General features: G+C 33.3%; 1 protein-coding gene across 1 annotated transcript in view; it reads left to right on the forward strand.

Moving 5' to 3' along the window:
• Nucleotides 1-18411, forward strand: part of LOC108909318 (Niemann-Pick type protein homolog 1B) — a 63784-nt gene that overhangs the window by 15441 nt on the left and 29932 nt on the right. The window contains exons 5-16 of the mRNA XM_018713631.2: nt 2951-3077; nt 5180-5393; nt 5807-5884; nt 6005-6222; nt 9416-9517; nt 9796-10007; nt 10175-10354; nt 10509-10710; nt 13506-13699; nt 13749-13852; nt 17096-17223; nt 17280-17392. Coding sequence (XP_018569147.1) covers nt 2951-3077; nt 5180-5393; nt 5807-5884; nt 6005-6222; nt 9416-9517; nt 9796-10007; nt 10175-10354; nt 10509-10710; nt 13506-13699; nt 13749-13852; nt 17096-17223; nt 17280-17392 — 1872 coding nt within the window. The remainder of the gene's footprint in view (nt 1-2950; nt 3078-5179; nt 5394-5806; nt 5885-6004; nt 6223-9415; nt 9518-9795; nt 10008-10174; nt 10355-10508; nt 10711-13505; nt 13700-13748; nt 13853-17095; nt 17224-17279; nt 17393-18411) is intronic.

The following is an 18411-nucleotide window of genomic DNA, read 5'->3' on the forward strand; positions in this document are numbered from 1 at the left end:
GTAATTATTTACTATAGCATAAAACTCAAAAATGCGCAAAATTTTGTCCAGCGCTTTTTTTTCGAGAGGAATATGAAGTTATTTTTATGGGGGTCTGTCTGTATAAACTTAGGTTAGGTCGGGTTAAGTTTTTTTTATCATTAATTTACTACGTTAAATTACAAAAACAGGTTACAGACTAAATGAACATCGGTAATAGTTAAATGAATATAAATATACAGGGTGTAAGAAGTAGGACTGCCATAACTTCAGCATGAGATAGAATAATCATAAATGAACAAAAAAGTTCTATATTACAGGGGCGTAAGATTAACAGTTTTCAAAATACAGCGAATATTAATATTGGAGAGTTTCATCACAACGCGACAACAGCGCTACACAGCTAATGCGCACCACGTGTGCACGCAGCAGACTTGTCCTACGGAAAAAATGTAAACAACTATTATTGTGAAACATTTAATATTTCAAGTTTTCCAGTTTTTAAATAAATAAAATAAAATGTATCGATTTTGTAATACGAAGATAGTGTTGTACTTAAATTTTAGCTCGAATTTTAGTAATTATGAATCTCTTAAAACAGGAACTTAACTTTTAATCAAAATATGAATTTGAAAAATATGTAATGAAAGTACCCAAAGATACCCATCGTCCAATAAATAACCATACGTTTTAAAAATAATTTAGGGACTTATCAAAAAGAAAAATTCAGTAATTTTTAAACGCACAAGTACAAAACAAACTACAACATATGCTGAACATGTCCACCACTATTATCGATGCACGCACGATACCTTCGAATGCAATTTTCGCACATTAGCTGGAAAACACTTCAAGAAAAGGTACGCAAAAAACACACCGACACGGTCCAATTCCAGATATTAACACCAACTGAATTGGTATTGCCGGACAGCTTAGTACCTCGTGTTAACCGCCGCGCCGTTGTCACATTGCTCGATATAAATTTTATCGAATTATAAATTTATTACAACGTTAATTATCTTTTAGAATTAAGCATAAAGAAGTTTAAAAAAGTGCACGCAATTATGTCAATATTCCTTAATTAATCGAACTTCTCAAGTTAGAGATTTTTATTTTTTTTCTCGAAAATAGTTAAGTTTAGGACCCATGTGATATAAAGTTTTTTGTTTATTTTAATGTATTCTATCGTCTGTTAAAATTAAAGCAGTAAAACATCCAACACCCTGTATTTATTTTATTTTACCAATACACTATTTTTATTGATAGAAATAAATTTGCGATACGTTGTGGTCTTCAGAGGGACGACGCAATGAGTAACGAAGTGGAAATGGCTGATTTAATTCTAAGGAATTATGTAAATATAATATTAAAATAAATACAGTTTTCCTTCAAATTTCAGAAAATATGTTTTCCTGGTATTATTATATCTCTATGTACATGTGATTGAAAAGACCTATAAACAACAACAATATTGTAAACAGTAAGTGTTGTTGTCGTGTAATCAAATTGGTCAGGTTTTCATGTAGCAACAAGGCCTCACGTTGGCTCCATGTAGCGGTATCAGATAAGTTGGTTATCGGTCGTCGTGCGGGTCCCACGTTGGACGCCAGGATGCGAATTTTGCTCGGTTCCGCTCTCTAGGTGGAGATGACCTATTTGTCTCTCCTCTAAACATCAAGATCGTAGATTCTCATAATGGGATTGGAGAAATGGTAACGTCCTGGGTCCTTTTGCACCGTCGTTCTGGGTGGTCATACGTCTGTTCGCTAGTGAAAGGGTTCCCTGGCATCTCATTCCCATTGATTCCCATTTGACGTCATTTCGAAATGACGGAATGATGGAAGTTCAGGATCTAAATATATATGGTTGATGCGACCTAAACGGACTCTGAAACACTGACATTCGCTTTTTTCCAAGTTTGGGCACTTTGGAAATGTTTATGGTTCGGGTTTCTTTGTTCATCCTGTATAGCATTTTGCGGGTCTGATACCCTAGTGTCTGAAAATCATAGTCTCTTACACACTAAAGTTTATGCACCATTGTACGGACTCCGTGGAGTGCCTATACGAAAGCTTGATTTGCAGCGTATACTTGAGAAAACATTGAGCTCGGATTTATCTTTTTTTTATAGAGAAATAATAACTCAGGTTGAGGTTTAGTATGTGATTTATTTATGCTTGTTTGATAGAAATGCAGTGGTTCCACTGCGAATTCTTCTATGCCCTAGTTGAATAACTGCAATTGGCCAGGGTGCTTGTTAGCGGGGTGGATTCCGGTAATTTTCCTGTTGCGTGGTATGGTTTAGTGACACTTCATTCGGGTTGGCGACGTCTGCATTCCTGGCTGGTATGGCTGTTTAGGTGAAGTCTGAAATTATAAATATTAATATTGATCCGGAGGTCTCGCAGGTGGTTGAATTTGAAGTCAATATTTTCCGCGGTTTTTTTCGAAAGTTAGACGAAATTTTCTTCATCCACATCTCTCGTCGACGATCTCAGGGGAAGCTTTGGCACGCTTTGTCATCGTGGTTGGTCATTTCGGCGTGGTATTCCCCCATCCTGGCAGCTCGACGATCGAATTTTGGAAACGTCTGCCATTTTGTGTATTGTCTCTCGATCGTGTTGTCTGTGGAGCTTTGCGTAGAATACGCGGATTGACAAGCGTTTTGGAAACATCGGCGATTTCTAGTTTTTAGAAAGCTAGGTTCGACCGCACAAAAATAACTTCAGATTTGTGTTCAGTAACCTCGAAAATAGGGAGCAAAATTTTATGCTATAGTAAATAATTACTAAATATTTTCCCTAGACATTTGTGTTAGTCCTAGAAAAAGTATAGTAGTAACTAGCACGTTATGGTTATTATTCGTTCAGTTTACTTTACGCATCCTCCAGGCTCATGGGGTAAACTATGAAAATGAATAATGGCTTTCATAATGCGTTCCTTAAATAATATATAAACTACTATTTTACAGATGGTTTGGTTATATGAACGATCCAAATGAAAATCCATTTGCCCCATTTCTTGTCATATATAACGCAGTTGACGATTCAGTGAGTGGAGCTATAAATCATACAACTTATATGTGTGATAGTGCTTGGGTACGTAAACCTTATTATTTAATTTACAATATGAATTATTGGTGTAATTACGTATATTAATTAATTAAGCAAAAATAAAACTAAATCCTGTAATTCGATAATAGTTACATTCCATTTTTATAAAATTTTCAGGAAAGTTATCTGATTATTCTTGTTATCATAAGTTAAAGTGTCGTTAGCACAGGGCCTATCTAGCAAACCTATTCCATTTAAACTTTTAGAATCCGATAAACTTATAGATTTCAAAAATATTGAAAATACAGGGTTTAAAAAAGTTGAGATACAGGGTGTTTCTGAAATAACTGCGTTACTTGAAAAGGGTAATAGAGGACACGAAAATGAGCAACTTTTATTAAGCAACTGATGGTCTAAAACATTAAGTTTTAAATTGAAAAAAAAAATTTACATGAAAGTTTAAAAAAATTTAAAGTCGTCCCTGGTGCGGCAGCTAGCTGTACCTTTGATATCAAAGTTGCCGCAAGCCACAGTGCGAAAGCGCTGATGGCGGTTTTGACAGTTTAAATTTTGTGGTCGTAAATGCTGAATTTATTCAAATCTCGTTTAAAAGTAACACAAAAATTAAACGAATTACTTACCAATAGTCGATATGCTCTACAAAAATTGTTCAAAGTTGCTAATAAACATGCTTCCAAACGACGGTCAAAATTAGTCTGCATTATGTGCAAATACTCCCGGTATTTGTCGAATTTCATTAGAATACGCTACTGAAGATCTGCTGCATCGACATTAGGCGTTCGGCACACATTTTGTTTCATACACCCCCAAACAAAATAGTCCAGAGGGTTCATATCCAGACTTCGCACTGGCCAACGTACAGGGTCGTTTCGCCCTATCCACCTCTCCGGAAAGTTGGTATGTAAGAAATTCACAAACTGCACGAGAAACATAAGGAGGAGCACCGTCATATATGAAGAACATTTGGGCACGAATTTGTAAAGGGACGTCTTTCAACAATCCCGTAAGGCGTTTGTTAAAAACTTAATAAGCACCATCATTTAAATGTACAGGTAACACTATCGAACCGAGTAATCTGTCACCAAAAACACCACACATTCACTGAAAACAGTTGCTGGAACCGTGAACTCTGTACAACGTGAAGATTTGCATCACACCAATAGAGAATGTTGTGAACATTTAGTATGCCGTCTATAGTATAACAAAATTCATCTGTAAAAGGCACCTTGCTTGTAAAATGCCGAAACCACTGAAAAAATTCCACACGTGGTTGAAAATTATTGTTATTTAATGCCCGAACCCTCTGTATATGATGGAGCAATAAATTGTTCCCGAGTACACTCCACACGGTACTGTTAGATACACCCATTTTCTCGGTCAATGTTGCGAGTACTGCGCCTCGGATCTTCCGCAACGAGGTTTATGATGTTTTCTTCGTTGTCGAAAACATGTTGCGGTCTTTTCCGTTCACGACCTTCATATGTCAGGTGGACATTCCCAGTATCCCGTAACCTTTGAATTATCTTTTGCACAGTTTTACTGTTAGGTTGTCATCTGTTACGGTAACGGACCGCATAGAAACAACAAGTCTCATTTAAATTGTACTAATATTCTCCATACACTAGCACCATATCTGCTAGTGCCCCGGCTAAGTAACGCTGCAACACACAACTAAATAACACAAGACATACGACCTACCATCAGATTTGCTTGATTGTGGAAGTCACGTGGAACGTCAGCCAATTAGAGAAGCGCTTCACGCATGTAGCAAGTATTCTGGCCGTGCATGTGCACAAAATGCACAAAGTCGGCTTACATTCATGGTTAATTTTCTTAAATAATTTTCTCGAAAATAGAAGCATTTAGACCGCCAGTTGCTCAATAAAAGTTGATCAGTTTCGTACCCTCTATCACCCTTTTCAAAGAACGCTCTTATTTCAGACACGCCCTGTACATCCACACATATTGAAGTTGCATTGTTCTTATTACCGATGTCACACAACTGAACTGAGGATTTTAATAAATATATAAACATGTAAAACTATCATATTATTCATACCAAAATTTACGTATATTTAATTTAGTCTCATTTAGTCTCATTCTAATAACACAATATTAAATTTTAGCCCAATTCTTCAGCCTGTGGTTGCGTAGATTGTCCATCAAGTTGCCCTACCAATCTCTATACTAGTTTAGACAGTATAGATTTATTATTTGGAAATATTTCTTTAGTTTCGTTGATTGTGTCTTGTTGTTTATTGCTTCTTGTCTTAGCAATAGCATTTGTTATTATATTAGTAAATATTCTGAGACCCAGGACCTCGCTTTCACAACAAAATAGTAAGTAATATGGATATTATTTATTTATAATGATCTGCTTAATGTAGTTAAATATAAGAACCTATTCATTTTCAATTTTTTTATTTAGAGCAACCATAAACCTCGGTAAAATTAACAAAAAAAAACGTTCAGTCATATATTTTGATGTTTTGTCTAATGTCAACGCACTGTAACACCTCTTATTTTTTAAATAGCAAGGCGGTAGTACTGATACCTACCTCGATTGAAAGATTCTAAATTACTTTCTACATAGTAAAAAAATCATAATTTAAACTCACACCTTCTAAAACAAAATATTTTATTAAAGTCTATGGCTAAACATACAAAAATTCATTAAACATAAAAAGTCTATTAATTTTTCTTGTGTTGATAACAAAGTTCATAACTTTACCAACCTGTAACATATTTTGCAGCTTCTAAGAAAAATAAGAAAACCATAGGTGATACTATTCATAACTTTTTGGAAGATATGTTTAAGACTATAGGGAAAAGTGAGTATTATTTTATATTAAAAAAGTTTTTTCTCAAAGTGTATTCAGAATTGTTGTAATGAATATAAGAAATATCTGCTACTTGTGTAACTTTTGATGGAGCATCATTTCTTCTTTCAGCAATGGCAGATAAAAGAATTAAAGTTTTATTGATGGTATCAATCGTTATTATTTGTTTATCTGGTGGATCCATTTTTCTGAAGGTTACAACAGATCCTATAGAAATATGGGCCGCTCCAAACAGTAGAAGCAGGCAAGAAAAAGACTACTTCGATAAATATTTTTCGCCATTTTACAGAACTAATCAAATATTTATTAAGTCTGTGGGAATTGAATCAGTACGTATAGTTTGATTTTTTATTTTAGTTTGCTTCTACTGAATTTGTATTAGCCAAAATAGTAGATACTAGAAATTCTTCACAGTCGTTTAAAAATATGTTTTCACAAACTAAATGACATTCATGGAGTTTCTTCCTAGTACAAGAAAAATGAGAACATTATTCAATATACAAAAAAGTTGAGCGTGACCAATATACATATGAATGTTTAAAATTATATAGATTTTCTATTATATCATGTTTATTTCAAGTTTATAAGCAGGCGTTTTATAGAGCATAAGTAGACCCTTTAATAAAATAATGAACAAGTAGATCCAGGAAGCGACGGAGAGTAATGTTAAACCAGAGCAACTTCCTTTAATTTTTCGCACTGAAAGATCACGGAGAACATGTAAACATCCAAAAATATAGCTTTCTTGTTTGTCCAGAAAATTTGTAGAAATACTCAATAATTGTGATTAATTTACGTGTTAATAGTTTCCTAAAAACATTCTGCGGGGTGTGATTATATTTATAGTACCGTAAGCGATATTCTGTATGTTAAATAGGGGTTCAAAATTCAGGAAACGTAAGATAAACGAGGTAAAAATGTTTTTTTCTTTATTTTGAATGTGCTGTCAGTTGTCTTGTATCCTGAAGAAAACACTGACATAACCGATACAATGAAGGGATATTGTTTTTAACTTACTTAGATTTTCTAAAATGCTGAACAAAAAATTGCGCATGTAAACGCCCCCTTCCTCCTGATTATTGTCTTCTTAATTTTCATCTAACGAACTTATTACCTTTAGATACTCGTACCACCTGACTAGGTATGCTACAGCTTTATCAAACAATTTTTGAATTGTCAGTTGAAAATTGCATTAGGTACTGAAAACGAAAATTGTTGGAATAATCACTACTGTAGTATATAACAAAATGGTACAGGGTGATTCATTATATTTTAACCTCCCATTAACTTTTTTGTTTTAAATTTTTAAAAAATACAAAAGCTGCACGATTTTTTATGAAGTTTTTGAAAATGATAGTAGAAAAACAAATGAAGCCCAAACAAAATGGCCGAATATGCTTACTTTGTTAATTTAAACGGAACATCCTATATATTTTTACATATTTGGATAGAACGTTCCCTGTCGAGCATAGGAATATAGGGTTTGTTGGGCCCATCTCTAACAATAAGCGAGATAATATTAAAAAACGAAAAAAATTTTTTTTTCCTATGAAAATAAAATATTTTGTTTTGTTAGACCTCTTTCGGGCATTTCTGCCTCTTTTATAATTACGTAAGGATTTAGATTTAGTTGCAGTATATTTTGGCATATCGGACATTGATATAGTCCAAAATGCGTACAGGTATTTTTACTAAATCTCACTAATTAGGTCGTGAGAGGCCTATTTACTCATGGACAATGTTATATGGTAGGCCGGGACAGTGACAGGTAGTAATGTCATGATAATATTGTTATTGTTTGACAGTTTGTATTATTGTATTACTATTTAATCAAAATAGGTTACACAGAAGCAGACATTTGAAATATTATAAATATTATAGGAATTAAAATAGAGTAAGTTATTCTCCATACTCTATTTTAATTCCTAATAATATTTCAACTTTCTATTTCTGTGTAACCCATTTTAATTAAATAATAATACAAACTGTCAATCAATAATAATGTTATCATAACATTACTACCTATCACTGTCACGACTTACCATATAACATTGTCCATGAATAATTGGCCTCACACGGTCTAATTCGTGAGATTTAGTTAAAATACCCGGCAGAAATGCCTGAAAGAGGTCTAACAATTACAAAATGTCTTATTTTCTTAATAAAAAATATTCTTTTCCTTTTTTAATAGTCTCGCTTATTGTTAGAGATGGACCCAACAAACCCTATACCGGGTGATTCAGTTTGGTATTCGCGGCCCTGTAGCTCTTTTATTTTAACAAATACCTATAACAAACCCTATATATTTTTAAATCGCCGCTCAAACTCTATCAAATGACATTATTAGATCGTCTCCATGGTAACATATGTCAAAATTGCTATAGTCAACTGTTTTTATTCAAATGGCACACTATACATTTTTTTATCAATTCTGGTTTTTCTGCGTTCAGCTATGTAAGGAAGTCTATAGTTTTATTAGAAATATTGCTAGAAAAACAGCAAAAAAGATGAACCCTACTTTTCGTAGCTTTATTCTGAAAAATGATAACTAGCTGCGGAAACAAGTTATTATGTTTTTTAAAGTAACATAGCAGGTCATTTAACATTTTTATCGAATGTTCTTCATCTCTTGCCCTTCTGAGTTTAAAAACTCTTCTTTTCTTTGAAAACTTCCATCTGCCGCCAAATTCCTGGCTAACTTTTCGAAATTTTTTTCTGATGAAAGTTGTCTCTGCGGGAAATGATGTTGGCACTTATAAATACCTGGCAACTTTAGCGTTCTTTCAGCCTTTTCCATAAATTAAAATCATATTTAGTTTTTCTTGGTTACTGTAAGTATTCATGTTATAATTATTAGTTATAGATATAATAGGTAGGTACAAAATGTCAATTATTTTGACAAACCGTTATTTAGAAACGTTAAAATTCAGTTGTTTCCGCACTGGGTATCATTTTTCAGAATAAAGCTAATGAAAGTAGGGTTCATCTTTTTGCTGTTTTTCTGGCAATATTTCTAATGAAACTATAGACTTCCTTATATAGCTGAACGCAGAAAAAAATATCTTCCAGAATTGATAAAAAAATATATAGTGTGCCATTTGAAGAAAAACAATTGACTGTAGCAATTTTGACACATGTTACCATGGAGACGATCTGATAATGTCATTTGATAGAGTTTGAGCGGCGATTTAAAAATATATAGGGTTTGTTATAGCTATCTGTTGAAATAAAAGCGATACGAGGCAGCGAATATCAAACTGAATCACCTGGTATGCCTATGCTTGACAAAGAACGCTCTATCCAAATATGTAAAAACTAAAAATATACAGGGTGTTCCATTTAAATTAACAAAGTTAACATCCGCAGACATTTTGTTTGGACTTCATTTATTTTTCTGCTATCATTTTCATCAAAAAAAGTTAATGTGGGGGGTCAAAATATAGTGAATCACTCTGTACATGACAACTATAAATGCTAAAACAATCAAATGCACGGAATCATATTAATTATATATTTTTTTAGTTCAATTTTTCTTCTAACTATGGGGGAGACATAACAGTCGGCCCAGCTTTCAATAAAACTTTTTTATTAGCTGTATTTGAGCTACAAAAACAACTTGAAAATGTGAGTAATACAATATAGGCACCTCTTAATTTATTACACACCAACACTACTTAAATTTTAAGCTGTGCTGAAGTTGCAAACTAGTTCTTTATACGTTTTATAGATGTTTTAAAAACTCTTAAACTTTAAAGTCTAAAAGACTTTATTTAAGCTTTCTAGTATATGTATATTCCTAGACTCAATGCAATGTTTAAAACACTTATAAAAATTTAAACATAAATTAAAATTTAAGCGATAATGGCGCAAACGGCTTTTATTTATTCAATTTGAAATTTTAGATTACAATAGACTCCATTGATGATGATGGCTCTCCAGTAACTAAGGGATTAGAAAGCATTTGTTATTCTCCCATCAGAACGATATTTTCAGCTGATAAAACAATTAATGAATGCACCGTCATATCATTATTGGGGTTGTTTAATAATAATTTAAATTTATTTAAGGATGCTGATCACAAAGCAAACCTCGAAACCTTAATTACATGTTTGCAGTAAGTAAATAATTACTAATTCCTTTATATACACTAAGAAAAATATCTAATCTAGACTGCTTTTTGCCATTTAAAATTACCTATCTAAAATTCATATCGCGAAGATCCAATAAAATCCAATAATGGGTACCAAATGTTTTAAGAAAAATTTTCCATATGTATTTTAGAGCTCCTTACAGCATAAATTGCTTGGCGCCATATGGAGGGCCCATTTTACCAGGTTTAGTAATGGCAGGAGCTTCAACAGAAAATAATTACTTAGACGCAGTTGGAGTGTCTCTAACCTTTTTAGCTGTTAACGATTTAAATAAAGAAAATCTCGTTGACACATACGCTTGGGAGAAAAAGTAAGCATGTATAACAATTTAATTAGCTAGGGCAATAAAATTGACCTAACAGAAAGTTGAATTCGAGCGACCACATAAGCTTTAACTATAAATTTTTTATCTAGTACATCACTGTAATAATTGTTTAAATTATATATGAAACTCTTCTTAACAGGTTTATCGAATTTCTAAAAAAATGGGATATAGAAGAACGACCTGAATTTATGGATATTGCGTTCAGCGCAGAAAGATCGATACAGGATGAAATAGATCGATTATCTGAATCTGAAATGGTCACAGTCTTCATAAGTTATGTCGTTATGTTCGTTTATATAGCAATTGCTTTAGGAAGACTTGCAGGCTTTAAAAAAATATTGGTAAGTAATTTATGAAACACAATAAAATTAATATATAGGGTATTCCGAATTTAATTTGTAACATAGGAGAAAAATTTGTTTATATCAACTTGAGCGGATGAGGAATGTGCAACCTTACCTAAGGATGAGCTCTTGAAAGTTATTTTGATATCTCTGAACCTGTTCAAGATGACAACAATTAAATTTAAAACCGCCTGCACCAAAAATCTCTGTTCTAAACAGTAAACCATTTGAAGTAATAAAACAGGAATATGCGTTATTTAGAAATCTAACGCTAAGTTTGTACAAAATAAGACAGCATTGTACAAAACAAGATACAGCGATTACAGCGTAACGAAAAAAAAAAAACACAGAAAAACAGTATATCAAAAGATTACAAACATATTTTACTTTATTTTAAAGGCATTAGGTACCTTTACACTTACGCTCAATCGTGAGCGACTGGAGCGCCCCGTTCCAATCACACGCGAAAGCTTGTTAGTGTAAATGTATATAATCGCGCGGTTCTTAGATGTGTCAAATCCTGCGTTACTTCGTCAGTTGTTTTCATGCGGACATTTCACGTAGGGTAAAGTTTACTTCGATTTTCACGCGGTCTTATGGAGTTTACTCTTAAAAGACGATAAGTACTTTTTTAAATTTTTTAATATAGACATAGCTACCTAGGATTCGCATATTTGTAAGCGTTTTTGTATTTTTTTATAGACTATGGCAGATGCACGATATTGGTCAAAAGAAACAATTACAAATTTTATTCAGCTATATAAATCCTATCCATCTTTATGAAAGATTAAATCTAAAGAAAAAAAAAGCCACTTTTAATGTTATTTTTTGTTTATAATTTGCTCCATTTCAGAACAAAACCGTCTATAAAACTGTTGAAATTTTTAACACTCCACGAGCCACGACTATCGCGCGAGAAACTTGACACTTTTCAATTTACACTAGCCGTGTTATCATGTCACATTTCACCGCGCAGGCAATACCGTGCGATTGGAGCGTGTCAATTTTTAACAACAAAGTTTTAGAACGCGACACTCAGGATTGAGCGAAAATACGCGCGTTTGGAACGGGACGCTCCAGTCGCTCACGATTGAACGTAAGTGTAAAGGTACCTATTAATTTAAGTAAATTTAAAAAATAATCCAAAGAATTCTATCAAACGAAGTCAAACAATGTTAAGCACCAAAAACACCACAGATAAGACTAATATTGCGAGAAACTACTATTCTGTGGGCTATATGCCCCCATTAGCGTTGAATTATACCAACAATATCTAGTAAGCAATTAAAAAAAGAGAATAAATAAATACATACTTATACATGCTATTTCTAAGTTGTTACATTTTAATAGCATAAATTATTATTTTTATTTTTAACAATCGATTTTGGAAGTTTTTATGTCTTGCCAAATAATGTGATTATCAATTGTTTTCAAAGTATACAGGCTGTTACAAATTCGCTTCTCACTACAGGGATCTCGGAAACGGTAAGAGATGCAAACTAGCTTAAATGGGGACAAAGTTGCGTAATCAGGGGACCAACATTATGCCTCTAAAAAATCAAGGCTAACATGATTAGTTTTCGATGTATTTGAAAAAAACCGAAATTTTGGAAATCCGTTTTTGTTTCATTTCAGCTTTGTTTGAGGTGATATTGAAAAAAGAAGAACACTTTCTCATGGCCACTTTTTGCCTTCTATCAAATGACATAATCAATTTTTATAAGTAACGTTTCGTCTCTCCAGGACCATCATCAACTTCATTTGTGTATGAACTGTATTCACTAATTACGTTTTACACAATGGGTGTCCCAATATTCATGCAGGATTCGAATTGTGTGCCACTTGTGCTGTAAAGTGTTGCCAACAAAAAAAAACAGCTTGAGAGCTGACAGTTCAGGGTTATTCAAAATGGAGCACTACACGAAAACATAGTGCGTTTTCATTGTTGAGCAATATTTGGAAAATAATGAAGGATTGACACATACAATTTTCGTACAAAATATGGTCGAAATAGTGATTTAACTGTCAAGAGATTAATTGAAAAATTTAAGGAAACTGGATCAATTAGTGATCTTAACACTCTAGCCGTCTTTCAACAACTCGTTCAACACAAAACTTCGAAGCAGTTTTTGAAAGTGTTGTGGAGAGTCCAGCTACATCAATTCGACGACATGGTCAAGAATAGATTATTTTGAGAAACTCTCTACAGCGTATTTTCTCGAAAGATTTGCATCTTCATGCTTACAAAGTTCAAGTTTATATTTTTTAACATTAGATTAATAACATAACAGTAATATTCTGTTCCAAATATTGTTACCATTTAGACAGATTTAGAGATATCTGGGCAAAAACAACTTTCAGGAAGATTTAAGCAGATGTAATAATTTTAAAAGACATTTCCATATTCATATGCATTCTTTTATTCTCATATTTGTAATTGTGGAACATATACTATAATATTTCCCACCATACAGGGTAGGAAAGTACCGATGGTCTATCTGAAGTTACGTGAGAGCGATAAAGTAAGCCATATAGATCCATTTGATAGACAAGGATGGGTATAGTGAAGGCGTCTAATAGTCACCGCCCATTTCGCCCTTCCACAAATAAGAAGTGGATCTTATTTGTGGAAGGGCGAAACGGGCGGTGACTATGAGACGCCTTCATTATAGCCATCCTTCTCTATCGCATGGATTTCTATGGCTTACTTTATCGCTCTCACGTAACTTCAGATAGACCGTCGGTACTTTCCTACCCTGTATACACAAATGTTCTAAATATGTTCTATATAGCTTGAAACGAAAATACTCCTTGCGGTTGGTGGAATAATAGTTGTACTAAGTTCTGTTGGTTGCTCTATTGGAGTGTGCGGATATGTTGGAATTACAACCACTCTCCTAACAGTAGAGGTAATTCCCTTTTTAGTCCTGGCTGTCGGGGTAGACAATATTTTTATTATCGTTCAGGCCCACCAAAGAAAGAAAAAGTAAGTTAACAAAATTCACAAAGTTTTCAACTAACACCCTAGTTTTTAGGAATGTGGAGCTGACTGCAGCCGAAAATATAGGAGATACGATGGGAAAAGTTGGACCAAGCTTGTTACTGACCAGCTTATCGGAAATATTTTGTTTCGCAATTGGTATGTGTATAATTTATCCGTATTGATTATATTTTACGAAGTATTTTCAAAAGATAGTAATAAGTAGATCGGTATTTGTAAACACTGAGGGTAATAACTGTATCTCTTTAAATATGTATTTTTTATTTAGACAGGTTTAAGGTCAAATTATTCAGATACATGAAGCGATAATATCTTCTAATACAACAGAAACAGTTCTTAGAATCACAGATTTAACATTTAGAGTAATTATATTATATATAAACCAGATTGTAGGAAAAATTATAATTCATAAATATCAAAAGTAAATTTTGAGTACCTACCTAATTATCAAAATCGCTGTATCATCAATTAAGATTATTTCAGGATCATTCATATAATTAGCCAAACACAAAATTTGAATTTGGATAACAAAATATCAAAAATGTTCGGAAATGGTTTGTTTTCAAGGTACATACAGCTAAAATTTAGAAATATGAAACTTGATAAAAATGATAAAAATCTGATGAATTCAGGTATAAATACCAGTGGCGGAAATATCGAAAATCACTATTACTAATAACCTCAAAAATTTGTGATTCAACGCAAATGAGCATTTTGAAAATTAAATAACTGCTTGCAATTTCTTATGGTACTTCTAATATTTCATTTTATTCTGATAATGGACCATTTTCCTCTTATTAGGTACTTAAATGAACACTTAAATACTGCATTGAAATATTGAAAAACTTTTTTGCGAAGATTCATACAACTGAAAGAGAGCTTGCTTTATGATTCATTAAGATTTCAAGTAATTTTGACCGGTAAATAAATAATACTCAAATAACGTAAAAAAAAAAAATAGGCGTTTCCTTTCATGTCATATGCGTGTAAATCGGAAAAACGTTATTATTTTTACGTTTTAGTTATTCCAATGTGTTTTTAAAAATGAAATGGTGTGATAGTGTTAGTGGTCAATCTGTTAATAATTAGGGTAGCCGCAAACCAGCGAATTTAGCAGATCAAAGACGTTGTATGACAAACAATAAAAAGTGAAAAAAGCGAAACACGTAGCAGGAAAAACATTGAATTTGACAATGATGCTAAAAATACGATTCATGGGAAGAATCAGATTTTATTTTAAAAATGAACTTTCAACATTAGAGAAAATTCAAACGGCCATCGGAAAAAACAAAATATTACCTAAATTGTTTCGAAGTTTTACTATACATTAAATTGAAAAGTTATGCCAGTAGAAAAGAACGAAATTGTAGTATGGCGAAGAGAGTATTTAGAAAAAATAATATATATCATTAAGAAAAATTTATTATCTCCACGAAACATCAATAAATGTAGGACATACGGTCTCCAAGATTTAGCAAGAACTAAATATTATCAGCGGATGAAAACCATTTTTAGAATAATTTTCTACGGGATTAAAGGCACCCTCTGCGAAAGAGCGGCGATTAACAATAATACAAATAGAAAGTAAATATATTATAATGGTTCGAGTCGAGACTTACAGGGGATTAAAAGAACAATGAATGGTCCTAAACCTCGATACAAGAGCTGAAGTTATAATAGTGTCACTTATTACACTTTTAGGCGACTGCTGCAACGATAGCGTTAGTGATAGCAATAGTAATAGCGACAACAGTAATTAGTGATTTTAATATTGCTTATAATGGTCATTTCAGTGATTTTGTGTCGCCTTACTGTTACAACATTATGTAGATTTTTCTCGGGGAACATTTGTCTAGTTAGGGGAAATATTGGTTATGCCCCATAATAAAATTAGGTCATCTTTGACACGAGGACAAAGTTGCTGAATACATACGAAGTCTGTTCAGAAAATAACCGAACTTTATTTTTTTGAACTTTATTTTTAATTTTATACATTATTGGTCTTTTTCTCTTTCAAAGTGCCCCCCTACCCTATTCACACACTTTTCCTAGCGGTGTTTCCATTTCGTGAAGGAGCCCTGGTTATTTTAAATTGAAATGGCCTTTAAGGTCTGTGACGAATTTGCTTTGATGTCATCAATAGTCCCTTTAGCATTGATTTTAATTTGAGAAATTAAAAAACGCAAAGTCTGGCGTGTAAGGAGGGTGAGGGCAGTAATCTGATTTTTGACACAAAACTGACGAATTGACAAAGCTGAGTGTGCGGTCGCATTGTCATAGTACAAGAACCATGAGTTGTCTCGCCACAACTCTGGTCTGTTTTGCAGATTTTTTTACGTAACCGTTGTAAAACGCGTTGATATTACATACAGTTCATTGTTTCACTTTCAGGCATAAATTCAAAACGCACTATTACAATAAAGTCGAAAAAACAGTAAGCATCACTTTGACATTGAATCGAGACTGACGTGCTTTCTTTAGACGTGGAGATCATTTGCCAATCCATTGCGATGATTGCATTTTTGTCTCACTGTCGTAACCGTAAACCCAGCTTTCCTCTCCCGTTATGATCTTTTAAATGAATGTTTCATCGTCATCGGATTATTCAAGGAGTTGCCGACAAACGTCCACACGATTTTCTTTTTGTGGTTGGGTCATCAAACGAGGTACAAATTTTGTTGCAACTCGATGCATGTTCAATTTATCAGTAAAAATTTTATGGCATGACCCAATCCACTAACCTTTTCTGCAATTTATCTGACAGTCAATTAACGATTTGCGTGGGAGTCATCAGTTGACGTCGAAGGCCTTCTTGGTCAATAATCATCTTCAATTGACTGATAGCCTCTTTTAAATCCTGAAAACCATTCATAACATTGCGTATGACCCAGAGCAACATCTCCTTAAGCTTGTTTCAAGAGTTAAAATTTTGCATTGCACCGTTTGTTCCAGAAAATTGTCACTAAACTTTAAACACGTTGCACTCAAATAACAATATCACGGAAACTAAATAAGATATTAACAATCCAAGAGCATGTGTACAGAGGTGGTTATGCGTAACGCAATGCTGCCAACTGCATATCACTAAATATCTCCATTAGCGCGTAATTCAAACAGTTCTGTTATTTTCTGAACACACTTCGTACTTTAGTATAAATAAGTTGGATATTTGGATATACCGAGGTGAGTTTTTTGTAAACTATAAGTTTTAATCAAAATCGACATATTATTTCTTTAAAATAATACGTCATTGATTTCGCATTACCTACACGCCTTTCCCACCTCACAGATCTAAAGGTTGAGACTGAGTCAATGCCTACAATTTTGGGACTGTGCTATAGATATAGAATAAACATATTTTCAGTTACTTAATTCTTTTAGCTTCTTTATCTACCATGCCTGCTGTTCACACGTTTGCATTGTATGCAACGATCGCTGTCCTTTTCAATTTCATCCTTCAAATAACAGCGTTCGTGGCGCTGCTTTCGTTAGATGAAGAAAGGTACGAGGTAAGTTGAATGACGAAATGAAATGACAGAATATTTACATAATTCTATTTCAACAGAATAATAGACTGGACATGTTGTGCTGCATAAAAATGGACAAGATTGACAAAACGCCTAAAGTCGGTTTCCTCTATAATCTCTGGGCTAATTACTATACACCGTTTGTAATGAAGTACGTATCTAATTACACCTGTCACATTTCATTGCTATATCAGGTTTAAAATAAGTATATCAAAAGATGTACGAGTGTAGGTATTCCAGAAAATAACTTCATTAGACTTTGAGACCCAATATCGGTTTAATTAGAAGAGAAATAATACATTTTCAGTAGAGCTTATCTTACAATGTGATGTAGATATTTTAATTTATACGAGATTTGATCAAAGAGTAACGGAAATTTTTAAATTGCGCGTGTTTGTGTATTGGTAGCACAGTCGGTGACGTATCTGTCATTTTAAAGCAGCAGCCAAGCGTAGTTTGTGTTTAGCAAGTGAATGAGTAAGACTTACCTCAGTTTTTTTCGATTTTTGTGTAGGATCAGAGTTTGATATTTTGTGTTGAAAACGGAATTAAATGCAGCGAAGCGGTCAAAATGTCAAAGAAGACCTTTGACGACGCTACTATGTTACAGCTACGAGTTTATCAATGGTAGAAATGTTTTCATGGCCAAGAAAACGTCGAATTTGAGGCGAGATCTGGTCAAATATGTGAAGGTCCTTCTAACCGTTTTCTTCGACTATAATGGAATAGTTCATCAAGAATTTTAACTGTCATGTCGTACAGTTAACAAGTGTATTTGCATCACGACAACGTACCGGCCCTATTACTTTTTCCTATTTCCCATACTCAAAAGGATACTCAACGTTTTTCAACAATAGATGAGATAAGGCAAAATAGTAAACCGTGCTGAAAACGATACCAAAAGAGGCGTTCCACGAGTATTTTTCAGACTGGAAATTGCGTTGGCATAAGTGTATAATATCATAAGGAGACTACTTTGAAGGGAATGGGGTAAAAATTGAAAATTAAATAAATACTTTCTGAGAAAACTAACAATTCTCGTTACTTTTTGTTCAAACCTCGTATAAATGTCTTTTCGGTACCATACGGTAATCTTTTTATCGGACTTCAGCCTGAAAAAAATTTCAATGTTGTAGTATGTTTAGTAGATTTGGAACGATTAATTAAATA

Source organism: Anoplophora glabripennis, unplaced genomic scaffold, assembly GCF_000390285.2.
Source record: "Anoplophora glabripennis isolate ALB-LARVAE unplaced genomic scaffold, Agla_2.0 scaffold234, whole genome shotgun sequence".
Lineage (NCBI taxonomy): Eukaryota > Metazoa > Arthropoda > Insecta > Coleoptera > Cerambycidae > Anoplophora > Anoplophora glabripennis.